Below are 18956 nucleotides of genomic sequence, written 5' to 3'. Positions count from 1 at the left end.
GTTGTTTTTCCCTTTTTCATTTTTCTCCCCACCACTCTGACCAGCTTACCATTATTGTACAAGGTTTTCAGGGTGCTATCTAGAATTTTTAATAGAACTGAGTGTTTTAAAGATAATTTTAAGTCTAATTTCTAAGTAGTATGTTTTTAAACTGTTGAATTTTGCTGTTAGTCGACCTGAGCCTGATCTTAGTCAGGAAAGGGCAGGATACAAATCAATCAAATAATTAAATAAATAATCAAACAAACTGGGGCATCATGAAGAATTACTGGCAAAAGAGAAATTGAAATTGCAATCAGACTGTATCTGCATTACTATTAAAAATCCATATTTTTGAATAGCTAATAGGCTATATTTCACAACTGTTACCAATAAAAATTGACATATGGTTTTCAGAAATACCTGGGCACCCCTGAACTAGACTCACAAGAATATTGTTTTACAATGTACAAAAAAGCCTGTAAGTTAGAGACAATATATGGGCATAAAAATCCACTTAAATTCAGCTAAGAAAGGCCATTAATCAGGGCCCAATACCCAGCATTTCTATAAACTCTTCAAAATACCTCCAGGTTCTTCAATACTGTTAGGAAACCAGTAGGATCCATGGATCAATGAGGTGAATAAGGGAATGTTAGCCACAAATAAGTTTAAGAAACTGCTGCTATACATGCCTGGCCCTCAAAATAATAAGAACTGCATCTGCCCACTTACACAACACAAATAGGGTTATAAAAGAAAACTTATTAAATTGGACTAGCCATGTTTAAGAATCCTGAGTGAAATGCACACACCGTGAAATATCCAAGTTGTTTCACAGTTGGAAATAACCTGATACACCTATCAAAAAGCACTACATTGTTAAACATACTTACCGTATTTTCCGGCGTACAAGACGACTGGGCGTATAAGACGACCCCCCATTTTTACAGTTAAAATTTAGAGTTTGGGATTGTCCCGAGTCCGCGGCCTAGGGTCGGCCCTCAGGACTGCGCCCCAACCCCGCGGCCGCCCCCAGACCTCCTGGAGTGGCCCAACCCGAGTCCGCGGCCTGGGGCCAGCCCTCGGGACTGCACCCAACCCCGCGGCCACCACCGGTCCTCCTGGGGCGGCTCAACCCCCGGGGACATGGACAGAGCGGAGGCGGCTCCCCAGGGAGATTCTCCAGTCCGGCTTGGAATTGAGCATCCGGCGTATAAGACGACACCCGGCGTATAAGACGACCCCCGACTTTTGAGAAGATTTTCCTGGGTTAAAAAGTAGTCTTATACGCCAGAAAATACAGTATATATCAAATTGGTCAATCACACACCATACATCAAGTAGTGCAGCATGTATGAGATACAGAGCCTCTTCCATACAGAGGCATGATATCCACGCAGGAAAATAATTCATGGGTGACAGCTCACAGAAAATCTGACTAAGCCAACTCTCAACTTAGACACAAAATGGTCAGCCTTTGAAGATCATTTTTGATATTTTGGCTTACTATCTGATTTATCTAGCCTATAAATTACACACTTTGGGTGCACTTTCAAAATGTTCTTAAATCACTGCATTATCAAATTCTATTAAATCTTCACAACATATCTGATAGTCTGAATTACTTTCCACTGACAAGTAGGGTTGCCAACCTCCAGGTGGGTCCTGGTGATCTTCTCCAAATGACAGAGGTAAGTTCCCCTGGAGAAAATGGCTGCTTTAGAGGGTGGACCCATGGCATTATAACCTACTGACAGCTCAGTCCTGAGCTTTCAGCAGCCAGGGACGGCATGGCCGAGGCGCTGCCACAGCACCTTCTAAGCTGCTCCCCAGCCACCAAAAAAGCTTTTAAAAGCCTCTAAAAGTGTAGTGTAGTGGTTAAGAGTGGTGGTTTGGAGCGGTGGACCCTAATCTGGAGAACCGGGTTTGATTCCCCACTCCCCCACATGAGCAATAGAGGCTAATCTGGTGAACTGGATTTGTTTCCCTGCTCCTACACACAAAGCCAGCTGGGTGACCTTGGACTAGTCACAGCTCTGATAGAGCTCTCTCAGCCCCACCTACCTCACAGGATGTCTGTTGTGGGGAAGGGAAGGTGATTGTAAGCCGGTTTGACTCTCAGTTAAGTGGTAGAGAAAGTCGGCATATAAAACCAACTCTTCTTTTTATTTTTTTAAATGGGGCTTTTTGCCCCATTGAGAACAGCGATGCTGCGCCTGCAAAAAAGCAGTAGCAGCAACACCGTTCTCCCTGCCGGCTGGGCCGAAAGGGGATAGGAAGTTGCCTATCAGCAGCTCTGCTCCCCAGTATGCACTAGGAATGCCCCCCCCCCCCCGGATGCCAGCTTGGGGCTTTCCACCAGTGGGATGCTGGTGGAAGGCCCAGCAGGCGTCCCTGGGTGGTGCTGCCATGGCAGCACTGGGAGACTGGCGTCTGGGCCTCATCACCAGCATTGGGGCCACTCACCATGGAGTAAGTAGCCCGGGTGCCGGAGCGGGGGGTTTCAATGCTGGCGCAGCCCCTTTTTGGCCTCCTGAGGACTTTTGTAATCAGAGGTCAGGAATGGGCTGTGAGCTCCCTCTCTGCCCCAAATCTCACCCTCTCCAAACTCCATCCCCAAATCTCAAGGAATTTTCTAAATTGAAGTTGGCAACCCAACTCTAAAGAGTTGCCAAAATTCAAAACATACTTTAAAGACTTTCTGGTATTTTGATACATGGGAACTAATAAAATATTGTTTAAAGAATGTGTAATCTGCTCTTTACAAAGATGAGGGCTACTATGCAAAAATATTCTGAAGTAATTGTGCCAGGCAATTACCACTTTAAAGGTTATGAAGCAATCACATATAAGCCTTTACTTCTAGAGATTTTTACTTACACATTTGGCTCAGAAACTCAAAGAGATCTTTAAGCTTGTTGAAAATCAGTCTGCTTGCATGCAAATGAATGAGGATGTAAATTGGAGATATATAAGACAGGAATGGGTTTCTACTCTACATATGGTAGAGAACCCTTGTTGCTGAAAAAATACAGTGGGGGCAAGTAAATAAGTAAGTAAGGATTTATTGCGGTACTAGACCAGAATGCTATTATATACATAGAATTAAAAGTGTTACATAGGTTGTATATATAAATATCATGTCTTCAATCCATATGATTGATGAACATTCATCATCACTAAAATATAAAGTAAAATAATACTAAAACAGATATAAATAAGTAAAAAAGAAGATATACAATATTAGCTGCTTATAATCCTTCTTGAACCTGTGTAGACCAAGATTTCCTGATCTTTAAAACCAGCCAGCCAAATTTTGCCACCTCCTGATATGCCATCTCCTGATTCTTATCTGATAAAATACTATAAAGGTAAAATATTATATTCCTCCCTGGAGAGCCCTTCATTACATAAGAACATAAGAAAGGCCCTGCTGGATAAGACCAAGGCCCATCAAGTCCAGCAGTCTGTTCACACAGTGGCCAACCAGGTGCCTCTAGGAAGCCACAAACAAGACGACTGCAGCAGCACCATCCTGCCTGTGTTCCACAGCACCTAATACAATAGGCAACACAACATAGCAAAAGACACAGTCCTACAGGTATGTGGCCCAAGGCCATTAAGGGGTTCGTAGGTGATAGCCAGGACTTGAATTGAACCTAGTAGCTGGTTGGTAACCAATGGAGTGTCTGCAGAATGGGGGTGATAGGAGCTCAAGATCACCCAGTGAGTTGCTATGGCAGAGTGGGGATTCAAACCTGGGTCTTCCAGATCCAAGTTAGACACTCTTAACTACTACTGCACATTGTAATAAAGCTGTGATCCCTTTAAGGCAAAATTTTGTTGGGGAATGAGCCTTGCAGAACTTGGCCAGGAGTTACTTTTTAGTGTAATTATTCATAGATAACAGACAGGTAAACCAACGTAAAAGTGTAATTATTCTTAAACAATTCATAGAAGTCAACACAATTTATTCTATTGTTTAAAAGAATTGTTGATTATATATGTATATATAAAGAAAAAATATGTGTACAATATATGGGAGCGCGCGATTTGGCACTTTTGCCCCCTTCAAAAAAATGTAGCTCTGGCCCTGACCCCCATAACCTGGGCTGAGCGAGGCATGGCCCAGCCCAACCAAGTGACATCATACCCGGCCCTCAGTATAAATTAGTTTGACACCCTTGGTCTAGGTGGAAAATGTAAGATGCCGGAAGTATTTTATTAAGGGTACTGGTATCAAATAAACTGGTTTTAACCCTATTCAAGCCATGTTGCCTTTTGGCATCTAATATTCTTTGTTTTACCAGAGCCAGAGCCTGGGGATAATCCATCAAGCAAGGAATTCTAGTGAAAGGCCATAAAAGCCCATTTTATTTTTGAGCAACCTCAGCCAAGGAGGAACAAAATTATCCTGCAAAATTATCTGTGCATTACCCTTCCAGGAAAAGACCAGTTTCAGCCAGTAAAAGAACATTGCAGTCCATAACCTAGCCTCTACCACAACAATGCCCACCTCTAGGCTGATAGCAGAATTAGCAACAATTGGTGGCACTTGCAATATAGTTCTCAGAAATTTTGATTGAATTCTTTCTAAGAGGATCTTATTGGCCATGATACTAAAAGGTATCCCATATACTAATTGAGCTAAAGATTTCACCTTAAATAATTTGGCAGCTGCTAACACATTATGTCCTCCTTAAGACCAATAAAACTTCTGTACAGCACCAGCACTCTTTTGTGCATTCGCTATGACATATTTTACATGGGAGTTTTTTCTTCCAGAAGCCTGAAAAATCATCCCAAATATTTAAACCAGTGAACTTGTTCAATATGAATCTTATTCAAGTACCAAGAGTAGGTTTCAGGTCTTTTTGCGAAGACCATTATTTTAATCTTGTCATAATTGATCTCTGGTTGATTTTGCTGTGAATAATGGCTGAGTGAAGACATAGGTCTCTTAAGGCCAATGGGAGTCCTTGAAAGGAGTACAGCATCATCTGCATATAATAGAATATTGATATGTTTATCCACCAGCTTCAGAGAATGGAATTCCATTTTTTTAGATGTGAAACCAAATAATTAATGTAAAAATTAAATAGCAGGGGTGCCAATATACAGCCCTATTTAACCCCCTTATACATTCTAATGGGATCTGTAAGATGCCCTCGCAGATTGCATCTTATCTGGATATAAGTATTTCCATACAGGGCTCATATTAAAAATATCAAATGTCTATCTATATCTGAAGCCATAAGTTTTCCCCCAAAGGATTGTTCTAGAAATTAAATCAAAAGCCGATTTGGGATCAATAAAAGCTGTGTATAGAGACACAGTAGATTTAGAGAAGTATTTTACTTTTCAGATGATCTAATATTATACATTGATCCACAATTGAACAACCCTCTCTAAATCCAGCTTGTTCCTCAGCTAAACTATTAACTTGTTCAAGCCAGTCCCTAAATTTCCATTGCAGATGTCTGGCATACAATTTACTTGTGGTACTTAATAAACGAATTAGTCTATAATTTGTAAGTTCCTCCCTATTACCTTTCTTGTATTTGGGGATAATAATTGCAACCCCCCAATCATTAGGAATTGTCCCCATTCTGTCAATAGCCATAGGACCCACCAATTTAAATTTCTTTTCATTAAATCAGCAGGAATTAAATTTGATACCTGGTGCCTTCCGCATCCTCATTGTTTCAATCAACTTACTAACCTCAGAAGGGTCAACTGGCAGCCATACTGGCAACTCCTCTGTATGAAGTAAAGTGGGATCCGCCTGCTCTTGATTGTCAGAGAGCTCCCTAAAATATTGTTCCCACACCTCAGGTAAAATGATGTTATTTGAAATGCTTTTTGGGTAGGGGGGCAAGCAAATATCACACATGAAAAATAAAAAGTTCAAAAGTTGATTCTGTGTTTATTTAAAATATTGATATTCTACATATCTCCTGATCAACGGGAGATGTGAAAAGAGAAGCACATGCATTCTTCTCCCACAGACCATGATTCACTTCAGTAGAGACTAGCATGCAGTGGATGCAGTTGCATAGAACCCTCTCAGCATTCATGTCCTAGGTCTGATAGATTTGAGACCTCTCAGCAACCATCAGCCATTTGCTTTTGCTTCAGCTGAAGAACATCTTCTCAGGTCAAACAAGGCTATTTGTGTCATGGAGGTATGGAGGATGTCTGAGCCTGCTAGATCAATTTTAGACTCTGAAGCAATTGGTGGCCATTCAATAAGGTTATGGAGAGACTCCCATTGTGTCAAAAGATTCATGCTGTGTGCATACTGCGTGTCAATAAGTCAACATGTGAATGTGCATGTTGTTAAATGTGCACACATGTATTCAAGCAAGTCCATGATATCTGCACTTGATGTGTTGATGTTGAACACTTACATGCGTGTGTGTATGCATATATGTGAGAGAGCATGGGCAGACTGTCTGAGTGAATTTGAGTTGATGTGTACACACCCTATGTGTCTATTTAAAGAATATGCATGCTCCAACATTCTGTGAGAATGTGACTATATTACATTCAAATATGTAGCTGTGAATTGGCAGAAGGACAAAAGCAACTGAAGGAAAGGGATGGAAAGTCTTCTTTGACCTGTGCTTTTGCTCTCCACCACCATGAATTATTGCAGATCTTCATGTTTTTTTTTAAATTACAGCCTTATCAGAAGTGCCTAGAGTATGTAAATGGCCAGCCAGCCTCATCTCATAATTCATTACAAACACCTCTCTATGCAGAAAAAAAAAAAAAAAAGAACCCTGCATAATTTAGGATAACTCAAAAAGATGTGCACTCTTGTAGAGACTCACAGCCTGGAATAAATTATCTTGCAGGTGTTTTAGTATTTCTGTTTCTATATGCAGAAAATCTTTTGAAAACTGTTTGGCTATACATTACCAGTCCTTTATTTTCATAGCAAGAATAAGAAAGAGGGTGGTGCAAAAGCTTCTATAGCAGAGCAAAGGGAATTTATAGCCAAGAGATTCTTCACAAATGGGTTGCATGATCCACTATAGCTGATAAAGCCCAAAAAACCAATGATAAATAATAAGAAATGGGAATCTGAGATAATTCATGCAATGTGTAAATCACAATCTCCCGAACCTACTGCAAGCAGACAATGCTCTCATGCTCGCACACACTTGTACATACATGTAGATGTGCTTTCTGAGATACATGCATTCATTCATGCACATGCATTAATATAGCCTAGCTATTCATCAGCAGAAGAGGAGAAAGAAAAACAATGCTGGACTTTCCTGTAACTGTTGTTCACTGAGTGGTCCTCTGTGCAGGCACACATGGGAACTACGCGTGCGCAGGCCAGCCACGGAGAACTTCAAAGTGGAAAGTTTCAAAAAAGGGACGCTCCCCCCTCCTCTCTGCCAACGGCTCTTCTCGCCAAAATGACCATGTAACAGAGGGGTGGGGGAGTGGCCATCCTTCAGTTCTCCCTTCGCCACCGTGGAGCAGCCCACAGAGGGAAAAGGAGGGAGAGATGTGTGTCTACACAGAGGACCACTTGGTGAACAACGGTGACAGGTAAGTGCAACGTTGTTTTTCACTTTCGTGGCCTTTGTGCAGTCCCACACGGGAGGATAGCAAGCTAAACACACAGGAGGTGAGTGTGAGGCTGCACAGCTTAACACTTTATTTAAGAACTGATTGCAATACAGCCTTCCCAACTGCCGCATTAGTGGCATCTACATAATAATGATGTATAAATGTCGTAGCAGATGACCATGTTGCAGCCCTGCAGATATCCTATATATCTACAGCAGCGGAGAATGCCACCCATGAAGCCTGTGCACTTGTGAAATGTGGGCACAGATTTGCAGAGGGCACACTACCTGTGACAGAGTAAGCCTCCTGGATGGCTCTAGTTATCCAGCATGACAAGGGCTGAGAGGCCGCAGCTTTGCCCTCGTTAGGGCCATAAAAACAGATGAAGAGATTGGGGTCAATTCTAAACTGCAGTGTCCGATTTAAATAAAATAATAAAACCCTTCTCACATATAGTATATGCAGAGATTGTTCCATCCCTGAACTAGGTGCTAGAAAGAAAGGGGGCAAGACGATGTCTTGAGATGTGTGGAATTTAGAAACTACCTTGGGAAGGTGCTCCAAACTTATTTAAAATCCTCATGGATTTTAAAAAATGGGGGTCATGTCTCAGGGCCCTTGAGTTGCTGACCCTCCTGGCAGAGGTGATTGGCACCAAAAAAAAGCAACCTTGTATGACAGGTATTTAAACCCACAAATTTTGAGAGGTTCAAAGGGTTTGCCCATTAAGCATGCCAAGACTAGCATGAGGCTGCACTGTGGAACCACAGGCTTCTCTGGAGGGAAAAGATTGTTCAAACCCTTCAGAAACCTTTTACATAGGTGATTGGCAAAGACGGTAGTTCCTTCCAATCCATTATGGAATGTGGAGACAACCGCTAGGTGCACCTTAATAGAGGTGTTGGCCAACCCCTCATCCTTCAGGGGCAACAAATATTCAAAAATCTGCACCAGAGGACAAGAGAATGGATCCACATTCCTCTGGCGAATGCAAATGGAGAACCTTTGCCATTTTAAACTATACGACTTTCTGATAGAACATTTCCTAGAAGATAACAAAACTTGGATGACTCTGTCAGAGAACCTAGTTAAAGGCAGATGAGCCATGCTGACAGGTGTAATGACTGTATGTTGTGGTACTTGACTGGGCGGATGGATATTAGATCTGGGGATGGAGGAAATGGTACGTGCGTCCCATTCGCCAATCCCCAGAGGATTGGGAACCAGGGTCTCTTTAGCCAAAAGGGGGCCACCACTATCATACATGCCTTGTCCATTGCGATTTTGCTTATATCCCTGCTGAGTAGTGGTATTGGCGGGAATGCATACATCAGATGACTGTGCCAATGCATTTGAAAAGCATCCCCTACAGACCCAGGGTCAAGTGCAGCCCTTGAGCAATTTTTTTTGCATTTTGCATTCATGTGTGTGGCAAAGAGGTCTATCACAGGTGTGCCCCACACGGCGAAAACAGGTTAGAGATATTGAGGATGCAGGGACCACTCGTGATGCCCTGTGACTTCCGTGCTAAGAATGTCTGCCGTGACACTTGATGTGCCGGCAACGTGGATGGCTGTCAAGGACACGTGATGCTGAATCGCCCAGTCCCAGACTCTGATAGCTTCTGTGCATAGTCTGACAGAGCCTGTACCACCCTGTTTGTTGAGGCTACCATGTTGTCTGTCGCCACCAGTACTTTTGTGTGTTGGATGACACCTACAAAAGAAATAAGCACATATCTTATGGGGCTATGTTCTAATAGATTTATGTGCAAAGTGGATTCTGAGACTGACCACTGTCCCTTTGCTGTCAAACCTTCACAATGAGCACCCCATCCACCCAGAGATGCATCCATGAACAACTGTATATCATCCATGAATAACTGTATATCATACCATTGTTTTGCTCAGGCTGCATATAACTGGTGGCAGCCCAATCTGTAGCCCTCATTCTGCATGGCCCTTCCTACACAATCTATCAGTTGAGATACTTTGTCCCACAATAACATTTGGTATCTCGAAATGAGTACTGAGTGATGGAAACATGCAAACCAAGGGAGCCTGAAGAGTAAAACCTTCTACCTAATAGATCCAATTTCCTCCCTTCTTTGTCCAACGGAGGAGAATGTGGCCCCATTTACCCTTGGCAGGTAGGGTTTGTGCCACTAGGAAGTTACTTTGTGGGTGTTGGTACAAGAATGAGCTATGCTTTACAACCAGCAACAATCTACACGAGAACTGGTATAAGCAATTCTTTAGATAGTATATTACTCCAATGGACATTAAAAAGATCGATGAATCTTATGATGGCCGTTGCTGGAAATGTAAAGATAAAGATGGAACTTATTTTCATATGCGGTGGTCATGCAAAAAGGTCAAGAAGTTTTGGATACAAATACATCAAGAAATGCAGAAAATACTCAAAATCAAATTTCCTTTGAGTCCAGAAACTATGTTGTTAGGGATGGAACCAGAGAATCTGCAAAGTAACCATAAAGAACTATTTGGATACTTGACAACGGCAGCCAAGAGGACATTCCAGATTTGGAAAAGTGGCAACAGAAAATGGAAGAATTTGCGGTGATGGCCAGATTAACCAACATGATGAAAGAAAAGTCGATGGAAGAAACACGGAAGAAATGGCAATGTTATTTTGAATATGTTAAATGGAAAGAATAGATTAAAATTTCATAAATAACGATAATATAGATAATGATTAGGTTATATAGATACAGGATTTATTAAGTATATTGTATAACACTGAAATAATCTTATAAGAGGTATTAGATGTAAGAAGAAACCTATTCCCCGAAGGAATAGAATCTGTGTGATTGTAAATGTATGTATGTGTTTTTTTTTCTTGTTAAAAAAATAATAAAAAATCTTGGGGGGAAAAAGAATGAGCTATGCTCATCCTGCACCTTAAAGACGTTCTCTACCTTCCGTGGGGCAGGAGGATAGAATGAGGGCTTGGCCTAATTCTTTTGTGTCACTTTTCTAATGCCCTTAACCAGAGGTATTTACACACACACACGTGCATCTTGTGCAGGACATCCATAATGGGGTCAGCCTCCTCCGGTTCTAAGGGGGTGATCACTACCCCTAACGCCGTAGCCATTCTGGGTAACTGTTCCTTATAGGTTTTAATGTCTTCAGTAGGAGATACTGGAAAAGGATCCCCTACGTCGTCCAGAGAGGGCAGGGAGGCTATGTCCAAGTTCTTGTCCGAGTCTCTAACTTGGTCATCGGAACTGGACCTTTCAAGTAGCAGCACTTGCCTTGTAGAGGTCAAAGCCATTCGGTGTCTCATTTCTGAGCAATCCCTTGGTTCCACAACTTCTCTTGGTTCTGACACTCTCTCAGAATGGTGCGACCTCAGCTCCAATGCTCTCTTGGAATGGTGTAATCTTAGTTCCGAAGTTCGGTCTGAGTGGCACAATCTCGGTGACAAGCACCCTTTGGAACAGTAGGATCATTCTCGATGAGATGATGGGGAGTTGCAACAGGAACAGTCCTCTCGGCATTCCCACCGGGGATCCTCACGATGGTGTCGCTGGAACTCCCTGGAACCATGAGAATCAGCATTGGAGTGGAAGTCTGGCACCACGACCACCTCATGTCCGATGAAGAAAAATAAACTGCTCCGGTCAGAGGAGTACATGGACGCGTGTTGCGTTGGTGCAGAGGAGAGCGGGATCTCCGATGGTGTTGGGGTGTGCGCTCTCGAGAAGGAGCATGATCCCTAGAATGCTGGGATATATGCGATACCAGGGGGGAAGGGCTGCATGGTTCAGTAGCAGCTGCTTTCTCAATCTCTTTGTCATCCCGTGTCTTAGAAGTGGGAGGAAGAGAAAGTGATCAGTGGCTATAATATGCCCGATCTTTCTCCTCGGATCCTTTATGCATCAACCTCACGAAAGGAGGAAATTGGCACCGAGGGGATCAGCTCTGACAATCAAAACCGACTAGCAGCATCGAGCAGTTTGAAGAAGCTTTAGTTGCAGCGGTTGACTCCTTATCAGAGTGTTTTTTCTTCTTAGCTCTCTTGGTGGTCGACTCTGAAGCTGCCCTCTTTCCTGCAGACCCTTTAGAGGAGGTCGCGGGAGCTGATGAAGGTTCCCCTGACTTAGGCTCACCCTGTGTAGGTCGTAGAGATTGTTCGTAAAGGGCTGCCCATTCCTGACGAGCTTGGGGGGTGAATAGGCCACAGGCCCTACAGATCAATGGAATGTGGCCCTCATCGAGGCAGTAAAGGCACTCTGAGTACTGCTTGTCAAGTTGGAACATTTTTGTGCTGCATGACACACACACTTCTTGAAAAGCGCCATTTAGAAATAGAAAGGAAAAAACTCAACAGTACAGCGATTTATCTGATGGTGTGAGGAAAAAGAACCGAGGCTCTCCACTCATGTCCTCTCTCTACAGCGGCGAAGAGGGATGGCCACTCCCCCGCCCCTTGATCACATGGCCATTTCAGCAAGAAGAGCCGTTGGCAGAGGGGAAGGGGAGCGTCTATTTCTAGAAGCTTTCCACTTTGAAGTTCTCCGCGGCTGGCCTGTGCATGCGCAGTTCCCATGTGGGACTGCACATAGGCCACAAAGGTGAACAATTGGCCACATTCCCTTGTCTCAGTCTTTGCATGCATGCTCTGAGCAGCTATATGTATTCAGTCAGCCTGTCCCCAAAATAATTGACTTAGGACCAACTCACACATTTCAAAGTCCATGTAACTGCTGTAAGGACTTTGGGTCAGACATGGGCCTGGCATTCTGTGCTGGGAACTCAATTCCCAGACTCACATTGGGGTAGTTTACATGTAGGCAAACAGCAGCTCCTGAGGGGCAAACAGCAGTTCCCTGGGCCTTTTTTGGTAGGGATAACAGCACAGAAGAGACGGCTAAAGTCCCTTCCTATGCACCACAGTCTTGATTGAAGTTTGGTTTCCATGTGCCTGGGAAGTAAGTTCTCAGCTTAGAACTTTCAGAACATCTGCACATGTGTTCCCCACATGGACCTTGAACTTTGTAACATGTGAATCAGCTCTTGGAGCTTGTTTCTGGATCAGAAGAAATGTCCATCCTCTTAGCTCAAATTAGCCTTTACAGAGATCAGGGTGGAGACTTGATGCACCATCCTCTCCAACTGGCCCTCATGTAGTGGTACACCCCTCTATCTGCAGATAATGTAAGTTTTCCAGGAGGTTTTTTTTTTTTTTTTGAAAGAATGGAAACTCAGTTGACCCCTACATCAACCCTGTAGCACATAGTCAGTTAAAATAAGACGATCCATTAGATTAGAGGATAAAGGTGAAATGAAGCCCTAATACAGTGATCTCCACTGTGATCTGTACAGGCACCTGCCAATGTGTTTCCTGGTCTGTGTTTGCTTTAATATTAAAGATAAAATCCAAAGGGTCTTGAATGGAGGGGGGAAAGAGGAACGTCAGGTCACTCCCTACCCACTAACTAGTAACGAACTGAGCTCATCCTGAGTAGTGAGCTCATAGCCCATGCATCCTCGGATTGGCCATAAACACAGACTTTCTTATGTCTCTGAGCTTGGCAACCTATCTCAGTGGCTGTGCAGAGAACAAACCCTCCCCTTCCTTGCAAACTGACACCAAACAGTAACTCTTCCCCAAAGCAAAGAACTGATCCTGGCTTTCCTTCCTCCTTGAAGCAAGAAGTGCTTCAAAAGAGCCCATAAGAAATCACTTAAATTTCTTCAGGGAATATCTATTTGGAAGCAGTTGCATCCATTGCAGGAAGATGTTTGGCACAGAATTTCACAATTTTTGTAGAAATCCCCCCCCCCCAACAACAATTTGTGATTTGCCCTAGGCCCTGTGGTAGACATTTTATGGGGGAAACTCACTGCCCTTTCTCACAATTTCAAAAAGCCAGCAGGCTCAAATAGTTGTGGGGACCCCATGCCTAATGAATCACCGATATCCACAAAATCCTCTTTAACAGCATTACTGCTTGATCCATTGTGAGGTTTTTGGCTTGTGATTTGGCCTGTTAGGTGGATGAGTAGCATAACAGATCCACAGGCACTCTTGCTGGCACTTAACACTGCAAAAACTCTTTCCTTATTCATAGCCACTTCTCTGCTTTAAATAAGCTTATCCATTACTACTGGGACATGGCTACTTTCATTAACCTATTTGCAGGGGATAATTCATATCACATATAGACATACTTCCCTAACTGTAATGGAGAGACCACCAAGCAGGCACCAATACATGATGACCTCATATTATCAGGCTGTCATCTAGTAACTATGGCCATGTTACATGAATCAGCCCTAAGTGGCACAGTTACAGACCAGCAAAACAGAAACCAGATTAGAAAATAAGAAAGCTTTTCTGCTGTCTTTTGATAGGTACCATTTACCCCTTTGATGTGATTCCAAGGAGCAGTTTCATTTGGAGACCTCTGTTTAGTTGCCAAGCAAAAGACATTTTCTTTCTGCTTTTTTAAGAGAAAAAGTGAAATAATCATTACCAAAAATTGGCTCTGGAGTAGTGTTCCATGTAGAGCTGTTCATCGGAAAAAGGAGCCAAATGAATGTCACTAAATGTTGGAAACATCATTCCTAGTAAACAAAAGATAATATACAGTAGCAAAGTTCAAATCTTCTGTTTAGCCCTATTTAAACATTTGTTGGAAACACCTCATAAACATTATCTACTCTCCATCTCAAACAGTTTACCCTTCATAATTCCACAATAGATAACTTTTGTTTTAATTCCTGACCACATTTAAGTAAGTCCACCAGCAAAAAAACACTTAAGATGGGCATTGAGAAATGCTGCTATGAGCTGATAAAGCCTTAAAAGTTTTTAATTCATTTGTACTAGGCATTTAAATAATTTCTCCCTTAAATCAAAAGCAAGATCTATTCCATCATCTGAAGCTGAAGGAACAGAACAACATTTCTTGACAACAACAGAGACTATATCTAATTGTAAAATATCACTTACAGATGATCAGCTGTTTCAGTTATGCATGGAAAACAATATTGGAAGCTGACAGTATTAAAGAACTGCATTTTATCAAGAAATATCAAAATTACAAAGCATTTTACAAACCTTGTATCCATTTCATAGATGATAAAATCACAGTGCCATCAATAATGGTTGACATTGGCTTAATTAAACAGCTAGGAAAATAATTGGATGCTTTGTGCGTCAGAATCCAGATTAATGCATTTTCATAAGTTAATTAGTAATAGCAATGCACCTAGCAATGCAGAGATAAACTAGCAAACAGTTTTCCCATTGGAATGAAACCCAGTTTGTATGAAGGAGAATCGTAACTTGCATAGAGAATGATACATCTTCTTAATGAACAATTCTATGTCACCTAGAGGACAGTTTGAGATGGGAGAAGCATTGTCTAGTGACAATGCTGTAACTGCATAAAATGTCTCAACCATAGACTGGAATCCTAAAATACATTACTCCCAAGTAGTCACTGAAATAAGTATTCATCCAGAGTAAGTTGGTTCAGAACAGCAATCTTATAGTCCACAGAACATTTATATATTAAATGTTTTATAAAACAGGAATCAGTCAACTGCTTTATAAACAGAACACTTATTTCCCTGGAAAAATATATTTTTCTCACTGGTACAAAGAGACCTGACCTGCCAGGCAAATAAAGTAGGATTTTAATTTAGAGCCCCAAAATTATAGATTGTACCATCAAGGAAGCAAACCTAAAGTAACAAAACATCCCAACCTGGAAGGACTGATGTATTTGACAGTGTAAGTTTACAGCAATATTTTCTAGGCACAGAGGAAGACATAGCAGAAAACTTGACACCTTGCCTGGTCTTGTTGAATTTGTTAAATCCAACTGACTCTTGCTTTATGTTATATAGCTTCATTTTTAAAAAAACCAAGTTATACATGCTTATACATTCTCTGCAAAACACACTAAACAGGTGTTCTGTAGAGGTAAACACCCCACTTTTAAACACATTTAAAGGCATTCCAATTTTTTCCATCCTCCCATTATCAAACACCGTGACCTGTCATGATATACATGGAAGCCATCGTGGCGGGCCACACTAAGATATCCCCCATCAAAGACTGCTAAGCAAACTTCATAGTCATGGGATAAGAGGACAAGTCCTCTTATGGATTGAGAGCTGGCTGAAAAATAGGAAGCAGAGAGTAGGAATCAATGGTCAGTTCTCACAATGGAGGGATGTGAGCAATGGGGTCCCTCAGGGATCTGTGTTGGGACTGGTGCTTTTCAACCTGTTCATAAATGACCTAGAGTTGGGATGAACAGCGAGGAGGCCAAGTTTGCAGATGGCACCAAATTATTTAGGGTGGTTAAATACAAAATCAGATTGTGAAGAGCTCCAAAAGGATATCTTCAAACTGGAGAAATGGGCATTAAAATGGAAATGCAATTCAATATGAGCAAGTGTAAAGTGATGCATATTGGGGCAAAAAATCCCAGCCCCACATATACACTGATGGGATCTGTGCTGGCAACAACAGACCAAGAAAGGGATCTTGGGGTGGTAGTGGATCGCTTGATGAAGATGTCAACCCAGTATGTGGCTGCTGTGAAAAAGGCAAATTCCATGCTGGCCATAATTAGACAAGCAATAGAGAATAAAACTGCTGCTATCATACTATACTATAGTACTATCATACTATCATTGTACAAATCTATGGTGAGATCACACTTAGAATACTGTGTATAGTTCTGGTCACCACAGCTAAAAAAAGGATATTGCAAAGCTTGAGAAGGTGCAGAAAGAGCAACCAAAAAGATCAGGGGACTAGAGCAACTGCCCTATGAGGAGTGGTTAAGATGCTTAGGGCTGTTTAGCTTGGAAAGAAGGTAGATAAGGGGAGACATGGTAGAGGTCTATAAAATTATGCATGGTATGGAGAGAGCGGACAGGGAGAAGCTTTTCTCCTTCTCTCATAATACTAGAATGCGGGGTCATCTGCTAAAGCTGGAGAGTGAGAGATTCAAAACAGATAAAAGGCCTTCACTTATAGGCAATATAGAAGCATATAAGAACATATGGAACAGATGAATTTGTAGAATTTTCCTATTTGAAGTTCTTTGTATATCCATTCAGAGGCTTGTTTCCTCCTAGATAGACAGGCCTGGGCAAGCCTAGACATGCCTGGGCAGAAGACTCTTTATTCCATTCAAAAAGCAGGTCTGTGTTGGCTTTTGCCTGCCTCTATAGTTGGCATTGTAATGACCTTGGAGAGTGTCAAGTATGTGCCACATTTGTTGTTAGAGAGGGTGCTTTGTGGCTGATGCCTCTCTGAGTAACTTCAGAGAATCTCTGAAGTGGGCTAGAGGTTCATGGAGCTTCCTAGTTCTTGCATGAACTAGGGGTTCGCACACAGATCTTTCTGATCTTTGCATAGATCAGAGATTTCTCCAGGAACAAATGGAGGGTCTTAGAGGTCTACCCAGTCTTAGCATAGATGGGGACTCTCAGATCTCTAGCCCTAATGGACTGGAGAGTTTAATGGAAGACATGATAGGGTAAAGTATGCCTACTTACTAATATTCTAGATATTTTGAATTAAGATACTTTGAACTAAATCAGATCTTATTTACTGAACTAACCATTTTACAGATTTCTGTAACTGTTGTATTTTCTGAATGAAATATTATTACTGTTTTAAGGTTTGAAACTCTCATATAGAGATATAAAATAGATTGCTTTAGAGATTGCTTGTAACATGAAATACGTTTAATACTTATAATGTCTGAACTTTTGTAACATTTAAAGACTTTGTAACCATCTACATGCATACATACTACAGTATGTTAAGACTGTACATACATATACATATTTATATATTTTTAATTGAGGCACTTCAATAAAAAGCTTACTCTTGAAAGAGATAAGTTGAGTCCTGCTTAATAGGTGTCTGGCTGAATAAGATAACATACTTCTCAGGAAGGGGTGAATTCTAAGAGCATAGTCACTGAAAGGCATTGACCCGCTTCAAAGTATTTCTTCACACAACTCATAGTTAAATTGTGGAACTCCCTGCCCCAGGATGTGGTGATGGCTGCCAGCTTGGAAGGCTTTAAGAGGGGAGTGGACATGTTCATGGAGGAAAGAGGTATTCATGGCTACTAGTAAAAATGGATACTAGACATAATGCATACCTATTCTCTCCAGTATCAGAAAAACATGCCTATTATATTAGGTGCTGTGGAACACTGGCAGGATAATGCTACTGAGGTCATCTTGTTTGTGGGCTTCCTAGAGGCACCTGGTTGGCTACGGTGTGAACAGACTGTTGGACTTGATGGACCTTGGTCTGATCCAGGATAGCTTTTCTTATGTTCTATGTTCTTCTAATTCACCTTATAGTGAGATTCAGTAATCAGGTATCTGCCTTATGATTTGACTCTTCTATATGACGGTATGTTCAAAATAAACTGGTACTTTGACACAAGACTATTGGATGAGATGCAGTCTCATTTGCTGCTGTGGCACTGGGTTTATGGTGAATGAAGAGAGCAGCAGCCAACATTTTATATGATCAAAGAAAGGTAGCTGGACATCTATCAGAGGTGGCATTATACATAAGACCCCATGAACAACCACTTCCCAGATCCAGTTTTGTGGACTCTTTTTCTTCAGCACCTCAATGCTGCAAAAAATATGGACTCACCATTTGATTTCAACCATTTTTTGGAGTGAAGGTAACTTTCCAGCATCCTCTCATTGAACAGCATATAACCCATTGGTTCAGAAACAATAACATCTACATTCTCAGGAAGAGAGATTTCCTCAATTTTCCCCGACAGAACGTTGATTTTATCACCAAGATTGTTACTTCGTACTAGAATCTGTGGAGTGAGGAAGCAGAATAGCCAAAATAAGTTATTTTCTACAATCCACGTACAACGCAAAGGGGAATCATGCAGGCAGATTTGGTAGAACTGTAGAAGTCTGCAAACAACATTTCTGAATACTCTTTTGTACTAAAGACTCCTCAGAAAGGTTTTTTTAATTCAGATTTATGTTCCCAGACATTGAAATAAATTAAAAATATAATGCAATATTATGACATTGTTTATTTCTGAGACTATAAAAGATAGGGCTAATTGTCTCATATATATCTATATCTATATATATATGACAATCGGCTAACTTTTAAAAATACACAAACAAAAATATGTAACTATGTCTTGTATGCTTTTCATTTAGATTAGTGTTTATTTAATGTTGATAGTTTCAAATAACTTTATTTGAATTTTAAAAATCCTATTTGCAACTGAAACAGGTGATGCAATCAGATTTCAGCCTCAGATAGGTTTATTTGGGGGACAGAGATTAAAATTTGCCCTGGAAATAGCTCAACTCCTCATA

The 18956-nt window shown here is 41.5% G+C and overlaps 1 protein-coding gene across 2 annotated transcripts in view; it reads right to left on the bottom strand.

Annotated features, from left to right (window-relative positions):
* Positions 1-18956, bottom strand: part of LOC130476222 (histone-arginine methyltransferase CARM1-like) — a 98393-nt gene that overhangs the window by 31947 nt on the left and 47490 nt on the right. For both annotated transcript variants that reach the window (XM_056848118.1, XM_056848119.1), the window contains exons 6-7: positions 18256-18433; positions 14078-14168 (exon numbers count right to left, since the gene is read on the bottom strand). In XM_056848118.1, coding sequence (XP_056704096.1) covers positions 14078-14168; positions 18256-18433 — 269 coding nt within the window. The remainder of the gene's footprint in view (positions 1-14077; positions 14169-18255; positions 18434-18956) is intronic.

This window comes from Euleptes europaea, chromosome 4 (assembly GCF_029931775.1).
Source record: "Euleptes europaea isolate rEulEur1 chromosome 4, rEulEur1.hap1, whole genome shotgun sequence".
Classification (NCBI taxonomy): Eukaryota; Metazoa; Chordata; class Lepidosauria; order Squamata; family Sphaerodactylidae; genus Euleptes; species Euleptes europaea.
This window is presented reverse-complemented; position numbering and strand designations above follow the sequence as displayed.